The sequence below is a fragment of the Vitis vinifera genome, chromosome 14, assembly GCF_030704535.1.
Source record: "Vitis vinifera cultivar Pinot Noir 40024 chromosome 14, ASM3070453v1".
Taxonomy (NCBI): Eukaryota; Viridiplantae; Streptophyta; class Magnoliopsida; order Vitales; family Vitaceae; genus Vitis; species Vitis vinifera.
The window spans coordinates 17317096-17332672 of NC_081818.1; the positions used below are offsets into that span (position 1 = coordinate 17317096).

The 15577-nt window shown below is 34.0% G+C and overlaps 1 protein-coding gene and 1 non-coding gene across 2 annotated transcripts; both read right to left on the reverse strand.

Annotated features, from left to right (window-relative positions):
- Positions 1 to 6651: 6651 nt before the first annotated feature.
- On the reverse strand, positions 6652 to 6725 carry TRNAN-GUU (transfer RNA asparagine (anticodon GUU)). Its single transcript has one exon. It is a non-coding gene; the product is annotated as a tRNA-Asn (tRNA).
- Positions 6726 to 7374: 649 nt separating this feature from the next.
- On the reverse strand, positions 7375 to 15365 carry LOC100265546 (pentatricopeptide repeat-containing protein At1g77360, mitochondrial). The gene is made up of 2 exons (XM_002272894.5): positions 13447 to 15365; positions 7375 to 7903 (listed from the first exon to the last, which is right to left on the reverse strand). Exon 1 carries the CDS (start codon positions 14953 to 14955, stop codon positions 13447 to 13449), a length of 1509 nt encoding a protein of 502 aa, XP_002272930.1. The 5' UTR covers positions 14956 to 15365; the 3' UTR covers positions 7375 to 7903.
- Between the last annotated feature and the right edge of the window lie 212 nt (positions 15366 to 15577).

The window sequence follows — 15577 nt, forward strand, 5'->3', positions numbered from 1 at the left end:
AAGATGATCCGCTACTAGATGTAATAATTTATAATTATAGGTATATCCCTAATATTTAACATGGTATATTGATGAATATTTATATATAAATAATATTTGAGTCTATCTTCTATTCTAATTCAAACTAATAATAATAATTTTTTATTGTAAGTTAGACTTATAGATAATACCAATGTTTAAACTAAGGATAAACATTAAATTTTGCTAACATACCCTTAAAAACGGAGCTCCAAATTCCAATATTGATCTTGAGAGAAAGAGAGGGGCTATGATACATCGATTTTACTAGAATATTTGCTAGTTAATCTTTTGATGACACATGAGCAACACGAAGAGCACTGATTGTGAATGAAATGAAAATCAATGGTCATACGTCTTAAGAAAGAGCGAAACAATGGGTTGGAGGACAATTGCATTGGAGAGCGAACACCCAGTTGAGTTCCGTAGCAATAGCGACAACAAGTTTGTATTTGGATTTTATGGAGTGCTAAGTGATGGGTGAGATTTCTTAAGCCATATTTCCTAAATCTCTGTGGAACTTTTATTTACAAGGAAGTAGATTAAAAGGGACAAATAATGAGCTAAAACTGTCACGCCCCAAAACCCACTACAAGGGCATGGTAGTCATTTTACATCTTAAGCCCAAATGCTCAAAGTGGAAACGACACAACATTCGTATTATAATTGAAAATTTACTAATTACCAAATTCTTATTCAGAGTAGTAGGACAAAATTCTAAAATCTCCAAGTATCAACTTTAAAAAAACTAATACATCAACCAAAGTGTTATTGTCCAAATAACTCCAAACTCAAAATAATTCAGATGAGAGTTAAGTTTTAACATCTAACAATGTCCAAAATAAAGAGAGTTTAAACAAATGTCCTAATATAACCAAATTTCCCTCCTAATGGTCACTCCTCGCCCGAACTGAGGTTACCTGAAAGATTATCAACAAAGGGGGATGGACTCAAAACCCAATAAGGAATATGAATACAGTTTAATGGATCAAACATTTTTAATCATGCTTGCAAATAGAAGATATAATATATACTTATCTTCATAAAAACTTTTGAGTTCAAAATACTAATACATTCAAACTTTTCAATAAAACTTTCTCATATCCATTTCAAAACAATTTCTCATCAAAACCAAATCGAATACCTTCAAAATATCTTTACTTTGGTTATTGTATGACAAGTGGTGCCCAATTAGGTGGGACTTCACAATTGAGTAACTAGTTTCAAATTTGTTCCATTTAAGGCGAACAAAACCAAATGTCAACAATTATAAAACGTTGACTAGGACCATAAGGTCAACTATTATAACATGCTGACTAGGGTCATAAGGTCAACAATTATAACCTATTGATTGGAGCCATTGGAACCAAAGTCAAACACTTTATTTTATTAATTCAAACTTGCAAAACAAAATATCATATCTCCAAAAATTTTCATTTTGCAAATTACGATTTTACCTCTAAATTGGGTTTGGGGCATTACATTCTCCATTCCTTAATAGAAGTTTAGTCCTCTAAACTTGACATACATGAGTCTTAAAATAAATGAAAATGTTTTTCTCTTATCTCTTCATCTACTTCCTAAGTGACCTCTCGATTACTAAGATTGCTTCACTAGACCTTTATCAACTAGACAATAAAAGAACATAGTATCTTTTCCATCTCACACCACATAGGCATAAAACCCTTAACAACATTTCCTAAGCAAGAAACTAACCCATAAAACCAAGATCATACACAATGGTCTAACCACATGCTTTCCCTTAAAACTAAACTTATATTGGTCAGGAATATGGAAATCACCCTTTTACCAAAATAATTAATAGAGACATAGAAGGAAACTAACCAATCCATCTCCAATCACATCAAAATCCTAAAGGTCAAGAAGTACTAAGTCAAATAACATCTCCATATAACTAGTCATTATAAGACAACCTCCAAACATTATATTATTCACAATAGAATGTCCCATAGGAATAGAAACAATCCAATCAAAGTTTAGGCTACCAACAAGCATAACCAACAAACCAACAAAAGATATTGAAACAAATAGTGTGTTGAGTTTAGGTCAATCAAGGCTCTAGCAATAAAGTGTAAATTTGAATAGTACCTGTTGTAACATCAGAAGTGGCTTGAGTATCTTGATGAGTCGTAGCAAACATCCGCCCTTGGACTCTAGGTTTCTGTTTATCCATCTTATTCTCCTTCTTAGGCTTCCCAATTATAAACTTCTTATTCTCTGGACAATCCCGAATTATATGTCCATGCTTCCCACAATCAAAGCAAGCTTCAGACTCTTTATAGCAAGGTTTACTCCAATGTTTCTTACCACAAATAGAACAAGTCACATCTAAATTTTGCACTACTTCCCCTTTAATATGACTCTCAACTGAACTGAACCTTTTTGGTTCTTGGTTATCATGGGCACCATCACTCTTACTGCTTTTCCTTTGTTGTTCTCTATATTGTTGAAGCTCCTTATTATCCTTTTCCGCTATAAGGGCTCTATCTACAACCCCTGAATAAACATTAAGCTTCAAAATAGATATTTTGTTCTTTAGATAAGGTTTCAATCCATCCTGAAACTTTAATGTCTTTTTCTCCTCTATAGCAATCAATTGTCGAGCAAAACGTGACAACTCTGTAAATTTAGCCTCATATTGGGCCACCGTTATATCCCCTTGTTCCAAACGAACAAATTCTCCTACTTTTTGTCGTCTAACATTGTCGGGCAAGTACTTTTTGTAAAATGCCTCCTTAAACTGTCTCCAAACTATAAGTCTCTGATCCTTTATGTCTTTTGGTCATACGCCACCAATGATTTACTTCTTTATCTAACATAAATGCTGCACAAGAGGCTTTTTGCTCCTCAGAGCAATCTATAACATCAAAAAATTTCTCTATCTTAAGAATCCAAACTTCTGCTTCTGTTGGGTCTGAAGTACCAGAAAAGTAAGGAGGACCTAACTTATTAAAGTCATCAAATGAGCTACCCTTAGAAAATGAGGGTTGTCCAAGAGCTTGAGTCTCAATAGCTCTATCCTGACGCTAAACCAAACCAGCTAAAGTCAAGATACCTATAAAGCCCTTCTACATTCATGGGAGGCAAACCCTCAAGTGGATGAGGTACTTCATTATTAGCTTGACTGTTTTGGGAAGATATCGGTCTTCTTGGTGGTATGTTGTCCTATGAAGCATTAGGTATAACTAAATTAGTCACTAGAAAATCAATTAGACAAATTAGATTTATAAGGAAGAATAGGAATTTATAGAAGATGAAACTGAAAGTGAAACTAATGCGTCACTCATCTATCCCCAAAGTAAACTAAAACAAGTTCTCAACAAGATCATAACCTAGTGCTTTGATAACACTCTATCATGCCCCAAAACCCACTCCAAGGGCATGACGGTCATTTCACACCTCAAGCTTAAAAGCTCAAAAGAGAAACGACACAACATTCGTATTATAATTGGAAATTTACCAATTACCAAATTTTTGTTCAGAGTAGTAGGACAAAATTCTAAAATCTCCAAGTATCAACTTTAAAAAAACTAGTACATCAACTAAAGTGTTATTGTCCAAATAACTCCAAACTTAAAATAATTCAAACGAGAATTAAGTTTTAACATCTAAACAATGTCCAAAATAAAGAGAGTTTAAACAAATTTCCTAATAAAGCCAAATTTCCTTCCTAACGGCCACTCCTCACTTGAACTGAGGTTACTTGAAAGATTATCAAAAAGGGGTATGAGCTCAAAGCCCAATAAGAACATTAATACAGTTTCATGGATCAAACATTTTTAATCATGTTTGTTAATATAAGATATAACATATACTTACTTTCATAAAAAACTTTTGAGCTCAAAATACTAATACATTCAAACTTTTCAACAAAACTTTCTCATATCCATTTTAAAACAATTCCTCATCAAAACCAAATCGAATACATTCAAAATATCTTTACTTTGGTTATCATATGACAAATGGTGTTGAATTAGGTGGGGCTTCACAATTGAGTAACTAGTTTCAAATTTGTTCCATTTAAGGTGAACAAAATCAAATGTCAACAATTATAAATCGTTGACTAGGGTCATAAGATCAACTATTATAACTCGTTCACTAGGGTTATAAGGTCAATAATTATAACCCGTTGATTAGGGTCATATAATATCAACTATTATAACCCGTTGATTAGGGCGGAATATGTCAACAATTATAACCCATTGATTAGGACCATAAAAATGTCAACAATTATAACCCGTTGATTGGAGCCATAGGAACCAGAGTCACACTTTATTTCATTAATTCAAACTTGTAAAACAAAATATCATATCTCCAAAAATTTTCATTTTTTCAGAAACAAAAAAAATTCTCAAATATGATTTCCATACAAAGCACATATTTGATCCATGCGAAAAGATAAAAATAATATTTTTACACATTTCAAAATACAATATAAAAAGGAAATTATTTTCTTTTATAAAAATTTGCATTAATTTCCCTTACCTTGAAGAAGCGCTAAAAAACTTGAAGTATTTAGCTTGACGAATTTACTTCTCACCTAACATAATATTATACACAATTATCTAAGGGTAAAAATTTGACAATCTTAAAAATATTTTATTTAGTATTAGGGATCCTAATTAATTTCTCAAGGTAATATTATTACTACTCAATATTATTTTCAACTTATTAAACAATAATAAATTAATTTACTGAGTTTCCAAATTATTGTAAAATTCATTTTCTTTCCTAATCTTACCCCCACTATTCATTTTTTTATATACTTAAATTAAATTAAAACCTATACATGAAACTATTATTATTATTATTATTATTATTATTATTGTTCCTATAATCCAACTGTCATTTAACCACAATTCCACCTCCATACCTCATTATATATATATATATATATATTATTATTATTTTCAAAGACCCTGCAACACCATTACCTCAAGCCACCAACTATACCCATTATTATTATAATAATAACACTTTTTTTTCTTTTTCTTTTGTTTCTTCCTTCTTAGACGTCTACACATATCCTTGTTTTTTTTTTTCTTTTAAACTCTCTGCTACACGACACACATCTACATTATTATTATTATTATTATTATTTTCTCTTCACCATTCTAGAAAATCATGCTACTCTTATTTTATTTATTTATTTTTTCTAGATTTATTCATTTGAGTAATCAAAATCTGTCGATCTCCATTAATAAATCAAACTATATTTATTCTTGCATAGTTTAAACAAGAACTAATTTATTCTTGCATACATAGCTCTAAGAAACATGTAGACATCAATGAAAAAAAAAAAAAAACAATTCAATCCAATTCAAAGAGATGTGCACTAAACTTGAACGAGCCAAAACTAAGGATCTAATGATCATCCTAAATCTTAGTTTCCTATCAAATACTAATTTTTGAACGAAATCCATGGTGCAATTGATATCTAATAAGTCACAATCCAACGTATAAAATACTTTAAACTAAGATGGTGTTTATTTTTTACTTAAATTAAGATGGTGTTTGTTCTTTTATTTAATTCTAAATATAATTTAAAACTAAATAGTACTTAATAATTTTAAGTATTAAGTTGTTTTTTTAATATTTTATTTCTATTAAGGAATAAAGAAATAAAGAAAATCAATATGTTACTTTTAGTACTAAGAAAAAGTTAAATATTTTTACTTTTCTATTTAGTGGAAAATTTAATAAATAAGTAGTAAGTTAACAAAAAAGTAATATATATATATTTGAAATATGAAAGTAAATTGTTTTTAGCAAAAAGTTAAAAAAAAAAAAAAACACACACACACACACACAAACAAATCTAATATATGACTTGTCAAATAATCACAAGGGCATGGTTGGTGCAAAGTATAAAAACAACTATCTACCTCATTGATTAATCATCTATACTCTTCTTGGATCTATGATATTGTAAAAAGTCTAAAAATTCCTTTTTAGGAAATACTTCTATTTTCATACATAGAAATAATGATAAAATATTTTCATAAACATTCTTTTTGTATATCTTCAGATTTGCTATGGTTAAATATAACCAAATAAGGGCATGTTCCACATTCAATATTGTACTCGGTTTGTTGGTCAAAGACCAAACACAAAAGCACATAATGCAAGAGCCTTGAATTCATTCATGCTCTTAGAATTCTAAATAATTTGGTCTCTGATAACATTCAAATGAGAGGCATTAAGTGAAGCAACTGACAACGATCACTATGAAGTATATTGTGTGAAGTCATGCTATCAAAGTAGCAACTATAGATTGCATGCATCAAACTGAATTGTCCAATTATATTTGCTATTATGAACAGCAGTTGTTCTTGGAAGAAATAAACAATCATGATATTGTGTCCATAATCTAGATATTCTAAATATATCAATCAATATGTTAGTCATGTAGATACAATTTCATCCATCATATACAATATACTTCATAATGTATTAATATGATAAAATGTTTCTTCAATGGCTTTCAAGCATCAACTCCAACACATATATACTCATTAATTCTAACACAACCTACATGTGCATAAAATTATTTTTAAAAATTAAAAGTTCAAAAGACAGAAAAAAAAATAAAAAATAAATTATAAAACAATACGCTAGAAGGAGGGCTTGAACCTCCGACCTTGTGGTTAACAGCCACACGCTCTAACCAACTGAGCTATTCCAGCTTGCTGTGATGACTATTTGTTAAATAATTTTATTTACTACTATTATGGCGAATAGATTAACTCCCCTTACTCCCTAGACCATCTTCTAAAGCCGATGAGAGGTAACATCTCCAAAAACATATTTGCATTATTCAATACATCTTCATATTTTATACTACTTGTTATTAATTTGTTGAATTAAAATGAAATGCTCATTTATAAGACTTATTTTGGTCACTGTAGAAAAAATTTAAATATTCTTTCAAATTTGCAGTAATTTATAATCATTATTTGTCATACGCTTAAATGTTTTTCATTATAATTAATTTTATTTTAATAAAATTGAAAGTGAAATGAGGAAGTATTCATCCTTGACTTTCACCTATTTCTCAACTTAGAAATATGCCTAAATGGAAGGAGAAACCACACTAAATGTTTGGTCACACTGGTTTCTCCACCAGTTTTTTCTTTTCTTTATGAAAAAAAATGCTAATAAGATGACTTATTAGATATTTGGATATACTCTAGAATTGAAATTACCTTGGAAAAAAGTCTGAACCCTAAATTAAGACATGGATGGGTGGTGTCAAGATAATTTTGTCAATTATTCAACTAAGAAATACAATTAAAACTAGTACAAAGATTTCAATAAATTTTCTAATTTAACAAATTTAACAAAATTCATGTTAGAGACATCTTAAATTAAAATTAATAAGTACAAAGATTACATTTTTATCAACACCACCTTCTTAAAGTTGGTAACATTAACAATAGCCAGCAATTGTCCATACCATGAGGAAGAAAACATTAACTGAAGAGCATGTTTTTGTGCTAACTGGAAGAAACTTGTACCCTTTACAAAATGAATATCACTCAGAAAATTGGTTCTCAGAGTCTTAGTAGTTACTAGTAACTACTGCATCATCCTCAGTTGCATGGAGGAACAGTTGCTTATAGAGCTCACACATGCGGAGGGGGGAAGCTAATCAACCTGTATGTTGCCCTCTGGACTGGTAGCTCACAACCGAGTGTAACTCCTCTTATCAAATCATGTATAGCCAATCACCAAGGAAATCTTCTGCTCATGGCAAGTCCATCTTCAAACTTCATCACTTTGGTGCCTCAGTAAAGGAAAGAGGGGGTTCCACCAGAAGGTCTTCAGCTTACACCATTCAATTCTTTGTTTTTTGAAGAATTGTCTGTCCAAACTCCAAAGGGTCACGATATAAGCAGCCAAGTGGGTATTAACTGAACAATAGGTTTCATAATGAATGTGTTTCATTCCAAATAATACCAGCTGTAACCAACCATGCCTACTATATTCATACATAGATATCACAGATCTTCAAAAATGTTCAGATAGCACAAAAGCCAAAATATTTCAAATTTATCCCACAAAACCTTCAGCACCAACTTATCCTTGGACGTATTCACAAAACCAGAGCAACTAAAGCTAGATCCGAAATTATGGAGTGAAGGGAAGCAAAGTTGTATTTTCTCAATTCAGGGGTCTAGGCCTAGCAGGCCAATAGAGGAATGCAGTGAGGTAAGTGGTTACAGAGTACCTCCACTGTTATTCTGTTTGCAGCACATAAGAATTATAATCATTTATTGCTGGAGTGCATAATACATTATGGGCCAAAATTCTACAAACTTAAGCTTTTTAGAAAATTGGTTGTCTAACATTGTGTTAAAGCCTTGTTTGGTAGAAGGTCATGTATTCAAATCTCATCATGAGTTTATTTCCCCATTTCATTAAGTTCAAAGGAGGCCCTTTGTGGTTTGTTTATTGTGGACCCATGTTTGCCTATATGTCACTCCACGTGTAGGCATAACTCCACGTGTAGGCATAAGGTTGTAAGTGACGAAGGGTGTTGGAGAACATAATACACATTGTGGACCCAAATCCTACAAGCTTATACTTTTAGTAAAATTGGTTGTCTAACATGTATAAAACCATCCATCTTCCTTAAAATGACAGAACTACAACTGAGAACCCCCCATATATTCACAAAGGACCAACTTGTTCTTAAAGAAACCCCACACTTCATTTACCCACAGTCTTCATAATTTCTTCAAATGTTACCTTGAAAATGATTAATATTTCATCAAAAGCTTTTTGCTATATTTTTTTTTCTGTCTAGTAATAGCAATTTAGGCCTACACCAACGGCAAAGTTCCAAATCCACACCCACTGAAGGATGTCAAGTTGTCCACCATCTACTAGGTGAATGAGTTCTCAATGGACTTGATCTCGCAAACTCCCACATTAGAGCATAATTTTTTTGATAGATTATGCTCTATCAAAAAAATTAGGCTACAAATAGGCAAAGTTTTGTCTAGGGAATTTCCTCAATGTCTCACTATCTTAATATGCTGTTTTTGTAGGATGCAAAGGCTATGATGCCAAAATATAAATCCAAACTCCAAGAAAACCTTAAAAATGGTTGACCTTACAATTTGGAAATTTTGAGGAAAACTAAGAATCTGCCTAAGGAAATATTGCATTTTCAGCTTCTAAAGTTGATCTCATACCACAACCTAATGCACAGAATTTTCAGTTCTTGTCAAAATAACAGGAAAACATCCAGAGAAGTTTTACCAGCAAGTTAGACCTCCATGTTATTGTTATAGCTCCAATTTATATTTTAGCTTTTTGGTGCCTAATTAACATGCTCCTTGCCTATTATATGTTTTTTTTTTTTTTTTCCTTTTCTTCTAGCATTGGAACCTCATTCTTGTCAGAGACTATCTTTTATGTGTGTGGGCGTGGATGCTTATATATGTGTATACATGCTTATGTATATATAAACAAATAAAGATAAAATTTTCTAGAAACTAGAGAATGAGAAGACAATCAATCAAGACATGGGAAAACACTGCCCTTGAGAAGTGATTCGCCCCTCGGGGTGCATTTCAACATAGGCAGTCGATTAGCACTCTGTTCACCGGGATACAAAGGTCTGTAGCCTCCTACAATGAATACTCACATTGTTCGGCTTAATGAGATCAGATAATTCACAAAGATGAGTTCCTTATTAAGTTTTCTGGGAAACATTTCCAGTTCCAATAAAAGACTAAATTGTATATGGGAGAATGGGAACAGAGAGTGAGAGTAGTATGCACGAATTGTGGAAGTTGCAGAAATGGTTTTCCCCCATGAAAAGGACTCTGCAATATGATACATTCTTAAGAGGAATTTCTCGAACTAAACAGAGACAAGACTTTTACCAAGCCCAAGGGCTCAAAACAAGAAGCTCCAAACAAAAAACTAAAGGACTTGACCATGGGATTAAGAATTCCAGCAGCACAAGGAAGAATACCAAAGCTAAAATTCAGACCAAAGAGAAAGATGAGGTTTTTTTTTTTTTTTTTCCTTTGGTCTGACAAGGAGAGCAATGAACAAAGTATTGGATTAACCAACGAAGAGAAGTTAAATTGATTTTTCATTTCATTGATAAAGACAACTGTATTAATCTGCCAAAAATGGATGAATTGCAAGACCATGCAAGAGAACATGGCAAGCAAACACAAAAAAAGGCATGAAGACAAGAATAGATGTAATGATACTGGAGCATAGGCAAAGATATTCTAAACAGACACAGTTTAAATGTGGATATGAGGAGCATATTGCATAATCCGATTGGTCTATATTGTTGGTCATACGTTAGGGGTTATTTGACATCTTTAGGACTATTTCAAGTCCTTATAAGATACTAGTCTCACTAGAATATGAAGAATGTCTTTGATTTGAGGCTTCCTTGCATTACAATTTACAAGAAAAGTAGAAGCCCAAAATTTTTTTTCTCTGGTAGGTTAATTAGAAATATATATCAATAAAAGCACCTACATAAAAAAAGGGGGTGCAACCTATGTTCAGATGTTACATGCAAGTAGTGCAAAAGCAGGATAGAAGAAACAGCAAATGATACACTCTCAACTATCCCTCCCCTAACATATCTATGAAGTTGATAAAGGAAAGCTTATTATTCCTTACAACCAAAGTGGAAGCCTGGATTGGGTGACAAATAGGAGTAGATGACCATACGATACCCCTACAAATTATATGTTTGGAAATTCTAAAAGTGTGAATCTTTTTTAGCTAAGAAAATTATGCCATAGTTTTTTCCTAAGAGGATACCTTTTATTATGTCAGGTGACTTGAGGGCCTTGGAGGCATTAGAGAAGATCAAGTAGATTCCTTAGTACATCCTTTCCCATATTTTTTATCACATCTCTTCCCCAATTTTTTTTTCTTTCAAGTGACATCTCATCTCTCCTTTTTTTCTTTCCTTTACTAATCACCTTGTCCTATGCCCCCCTGCACCCCCACAAACAGAAAAAAAAAAACAAAAAAAAAAAAGGGGGAAAGGAAAATCCAAAAGAGTAATAACTTAACAAAGTTCTAAGTCCACCATTTGCCTCAACAAAGCAGGTTATTTGATTCAATTTGTATACATCAAAACGTCTATTTAACTTCTTCCCAGAAAACCTTGTAAGCTAAGAAAATGCTACTGGTAATAAGGCTTGACAAACATATAGGAAGAAGCTAGAAAAATAAAAAATGAAGTGCACAATTACTGATGGGTAGACCAATGAATATATGCAACTAGCAAAAATGAACACATTCATTCCTCACCCAGCAGCAAAGCAAAACTTTGTTTGAGGGAGCAATGAACAAATAGACGAATTAGAAATGTAAGAAACTGATAAACTGGCATTTAGCATTTTATTGACTAATTCATGCATTTTTTTTTCTTGATAGATAACATTTTTTTCCCTGCTGGATCTCAAACCTCTGAACCTCCCACATCACCACCCCAACCCCTTGCCACTTGAGTCAGGCTTGAATGGTCTATTGTCTAATTCATGTAACCCATTTGTTGATGCATATGGTCCAAGAGAAGATGTGTATACATGGAATCAAAGAAATATCAAGAAGCTAGCAAATTCAAACCATCCACCAAACCATAAAGACTATAGTTGGTTAGAAAGAGACACCAACAAAACACATTGCTTTAATATTTCTGCTGTAAAAAACAAAAGGACTCTATTTAAATTGTGCACCTAAAACCTCAGAAGCAAGGTCAAACAATCCTATAGTTATGGCCAATGTTGTCAAAAGCAAAAGGCGATGTTAAGGCGATAAGACTGCTTTCAACTTAAGGCAAGAAACAAGGCGATAGACTAACTATAGTATGGCAATTAACAAAAATACATATATTTACCTACTTGATGTTTAACCAACATAAGTGTTGTCTTTAATAATCAATACTATTAATGTTTCATCCCTCATGCAGTCTTTTAAAATTAAAAAAAATAGTAATAATTACTCAAGTGTTTACAACGCTTTGGAGCCAAACAATTTCGGGTCATTTCCAATTAGAGGGGTTTGCCTTTCGTGGGTGCAACCTAGAGTTCGCTTTTTTGTGTGGGAGGCAACGTGGGGTAAAGTTCTAACCTTGGATCAAGTTCAAAAATGAGGTTGGTCTTTAGCAAATAGGTGTTACTTTTGCATGAAAAATCTATATATCACTTGCTTCTCCACTGTGAAAAGACGAGTTTTATGAGAGCTACTTTTTGCGCCTTTTAGAGAGACACTTTTGGGGTGAAATGGTTCTTTTATGGGTAAGAAGCGCAAGCAGGTTTAGAGTGCAAGACCCTAATGCATATTCTGGACAATTTGAAAGGTAAGGAATAGAATTGCATTAGATGACTAGATATTTTCAATCCAAAGACTAAAAAGCGTTTTTGTTTGCTTTCTTTGATCAGAGACTAAATTGTTTATAGATGATTGTTCTCTAACTTTAGTAAGTTTCTTTGATTGGTTGGGTACTTATTGAGGCTCTAATTCTTTTGGTAATTTTTTCTCTTGTTTGAGCCTTGGAGGTGGAGGAAGGTTTGTTTCTTGTATCCCTTGGGTCACTCTTTTAGCGACTCTTTTTAATACAATTTAATTCTTTATCTATCAAAATTATTCAAGGTGTTAAATATCATACCCTCATCATAAGAAACATCATATTGTTTAGAGAAATTCATCCAATCTAAATGTATACTTTAATTTTCTAAACATCTAAAAATCAAAATAAATAAAAAATAAGAGAATGAACATCCTAGAGAATCTTTAGGCATCATTATCAATCATCATTGAAATTAAAAATGTCATCATTTCAATTAATACTAGATTGATAACCCTCCAACTCACTATAACTATAATTGATAATATAATATGTCATCTTATACTTAATCTAATGTTAGATTGAACTAAATTACAATCTAAGTGTGTTTAATCTTAACCCACACTCAAAAGTAGTCACTATGCCTTACCCCTTATCCTAAGGCAACCACCTAGGCATTGCCTCCTTGAAACTGTCTTGCCTAGGTCTTCAGGAGGCAACTTTTATTCACCTGGCTTGGCTTGGCCTGATGGCCTAGGCGACCTAGGCGATCGCCTTTAATAACACTGGCCAAAGAAACTAGAGAATAGATAGGATATAAAGAATAAACACTATATACTCAGATAGTAACATATTCAAACAAAGAAAAACATATTCATTATTCACCAATCAATGTCACTAGTTTATTCATCCAAATGCCACTTTTTCAGTTTTTCTATATTGGCACAAAGAAAATGGGGAAAAGGCATTAAGCGGAAGCCTACATGGCTTTATATAATTAAATTATTTTCTCTAAACAACAGCATGAACAACTCATGTACCAAAAGAAAGCACTTTGAACTGACCTAACGAGTTTTCCACTTTCTCAAAAGCTCATCATATACTGGACCCTTTCCCACTTCAACAAGGGCATGTTTCAACTTTGACAATGTGGAAGAGGTCAATTTGATCCCTCGGACAATCATATCCTTGGCATATTTAACTGCTTCCGGGATCCTATCATGATCACGCAGACCTGTAACCAGCAAATTCCCTGTCTCCTCCAAGCCAGAATCATGATTCTCAATTATGTATTTCCAAACCTTTATAGCCTTATAGACGTCCCCAAGATCCAAGTAGATCCTAACCGCTGCATTACAGTTTGTCAGGTCAGGCACACACTCATTTTGAACCATTTCACTGAATATTGAAAAAGCCTCCTCTAACTTCCTTCTTCTAATCAGGAACCTAAACAATACATTGTAAGTTTCCGAATCCGGGAATGCCCCATTGCAAACCATCTCATCCAACATCCCTCTTGCCATAACAATATTGTCGCACGAACAATGCAGGGCAATCATAGAATTATACATTTCAGTATCGGGTCTACAAATATTCCTACTTAACATTGTCTGCCAAAGCAACTGGGCCCCTTTTGAATCACTTGTCTTCACACACTCCTGAAGGCCAATCCTGTAAAACCTCATCCCAGGAGAACACTGTCTATCCCTCATTATCTCAAAAAACTTCATAGCTTCGCGCCTTCCATCTGGACCATGGAGCAGAGCATTCAAAAACGAATCATATGCTGACACATTTCCTGGATCCCAACCAATATCCATCACCATCTCATCAAAAGTTTGCCTAGCAGCACCACAATTCCCCTCACTCTCCCAACCCTCCAACAAAATCGCATATGTATCCGCGTCCGGCCTAATCAAACCCCTCACATTGCGCAAAAACTCTGCCGCCTGCACCGTTCTCCCATCCCTACAAATTGCGCTAAGCAGAGAATTAAGAGCCACGATGTCCCGAGGACAACCGTACTGTTCCATAACATCAAACGTCATGATCGCCTCTCGGACCCGATCCGCAATCACATAACTACTAAAAATAGAAGCAAAAGTGGCCAAAGACAGCAAACCTTGCTTCTTCATGGACTTGACCGCGTCCCACATTGCGTCAAACAAGAAATTCTTGCCCAGCATATCCACGACCAAATTCCAAGAGTATGGGCTATGGTTGTCATTGAGCTGGTGGCCGGACCAACGGAAGAACTTCACGGCGGAGCCGGGGAAGCCATAGGAGAGTTTGAGAGAGTCTTCGACGTCTTCTGGAGAAACCCTAATGGCGGTGTCGTGCAAGACCTCTTCGACGGTAGAGGACGGGGTGTTGGCTATTATTTCGCATAGGAGTCTAACTTTCGGGCTCAAATTGGGGGTTTCGAGGTATGTGGGAAAGCTGGGTCGCTTAGGGGTTTGATGGTGTGTAGCTGAGTCTGTGGTTGAAGATGAATGGCGCTTGTTGCGGTGGTCATGGTGTAGTGGTGGAGGAGAAGAGGCAGTGTGGTTTGGCCTCTTGTGCTTTTTGCCCATGGAGTCAGAAACACAAAAACCCTAGAAAATCTGCAGTAAACCCTAGCCGGAGAAGAAATATATACATTCTTTTGGTTTTCAGCCCATGAGAAAAAAAAGGGAGACATATTCTCTGTCATACGAACCATTTAAACAAATTTCCATCACTTGATTGTCTCTATTCCATGCGTTCTAATCCTTTTAGTGAACTCCCAGCATTTGCTTTTCTCTATTCTATCATTCTTAGTGGATAACGCTGGGTATACTGCACTGGTGATATTTAAGACATCATATACACACCTTTTTCTATTCTAACAAAAATTCGAGGAGCTTTGGAGAAAATATTAATGAGCTGATGCTTAAAGACCCTTTGTATGAACACCTTTTTCTATTGAAAGAAAAATTGGAGAAGCTTTTTACCACCATCTTCAAAATTGAAATTGACCTTTCATTATCAAAGAAAAGAGTTTACGAGTTTATGACTGACTCACTATTGTAGGGACCCCTCCTCTTGAGAACACGTGCCACGCACCTCATGGTGACACGTGGCACACATTACCATCCGAATCACCCCCATCCGGATACACATGACGCGCCTCTCATATCCGGACTGCCTTAAGGAAGTTCAAGCGACGCTTATAAA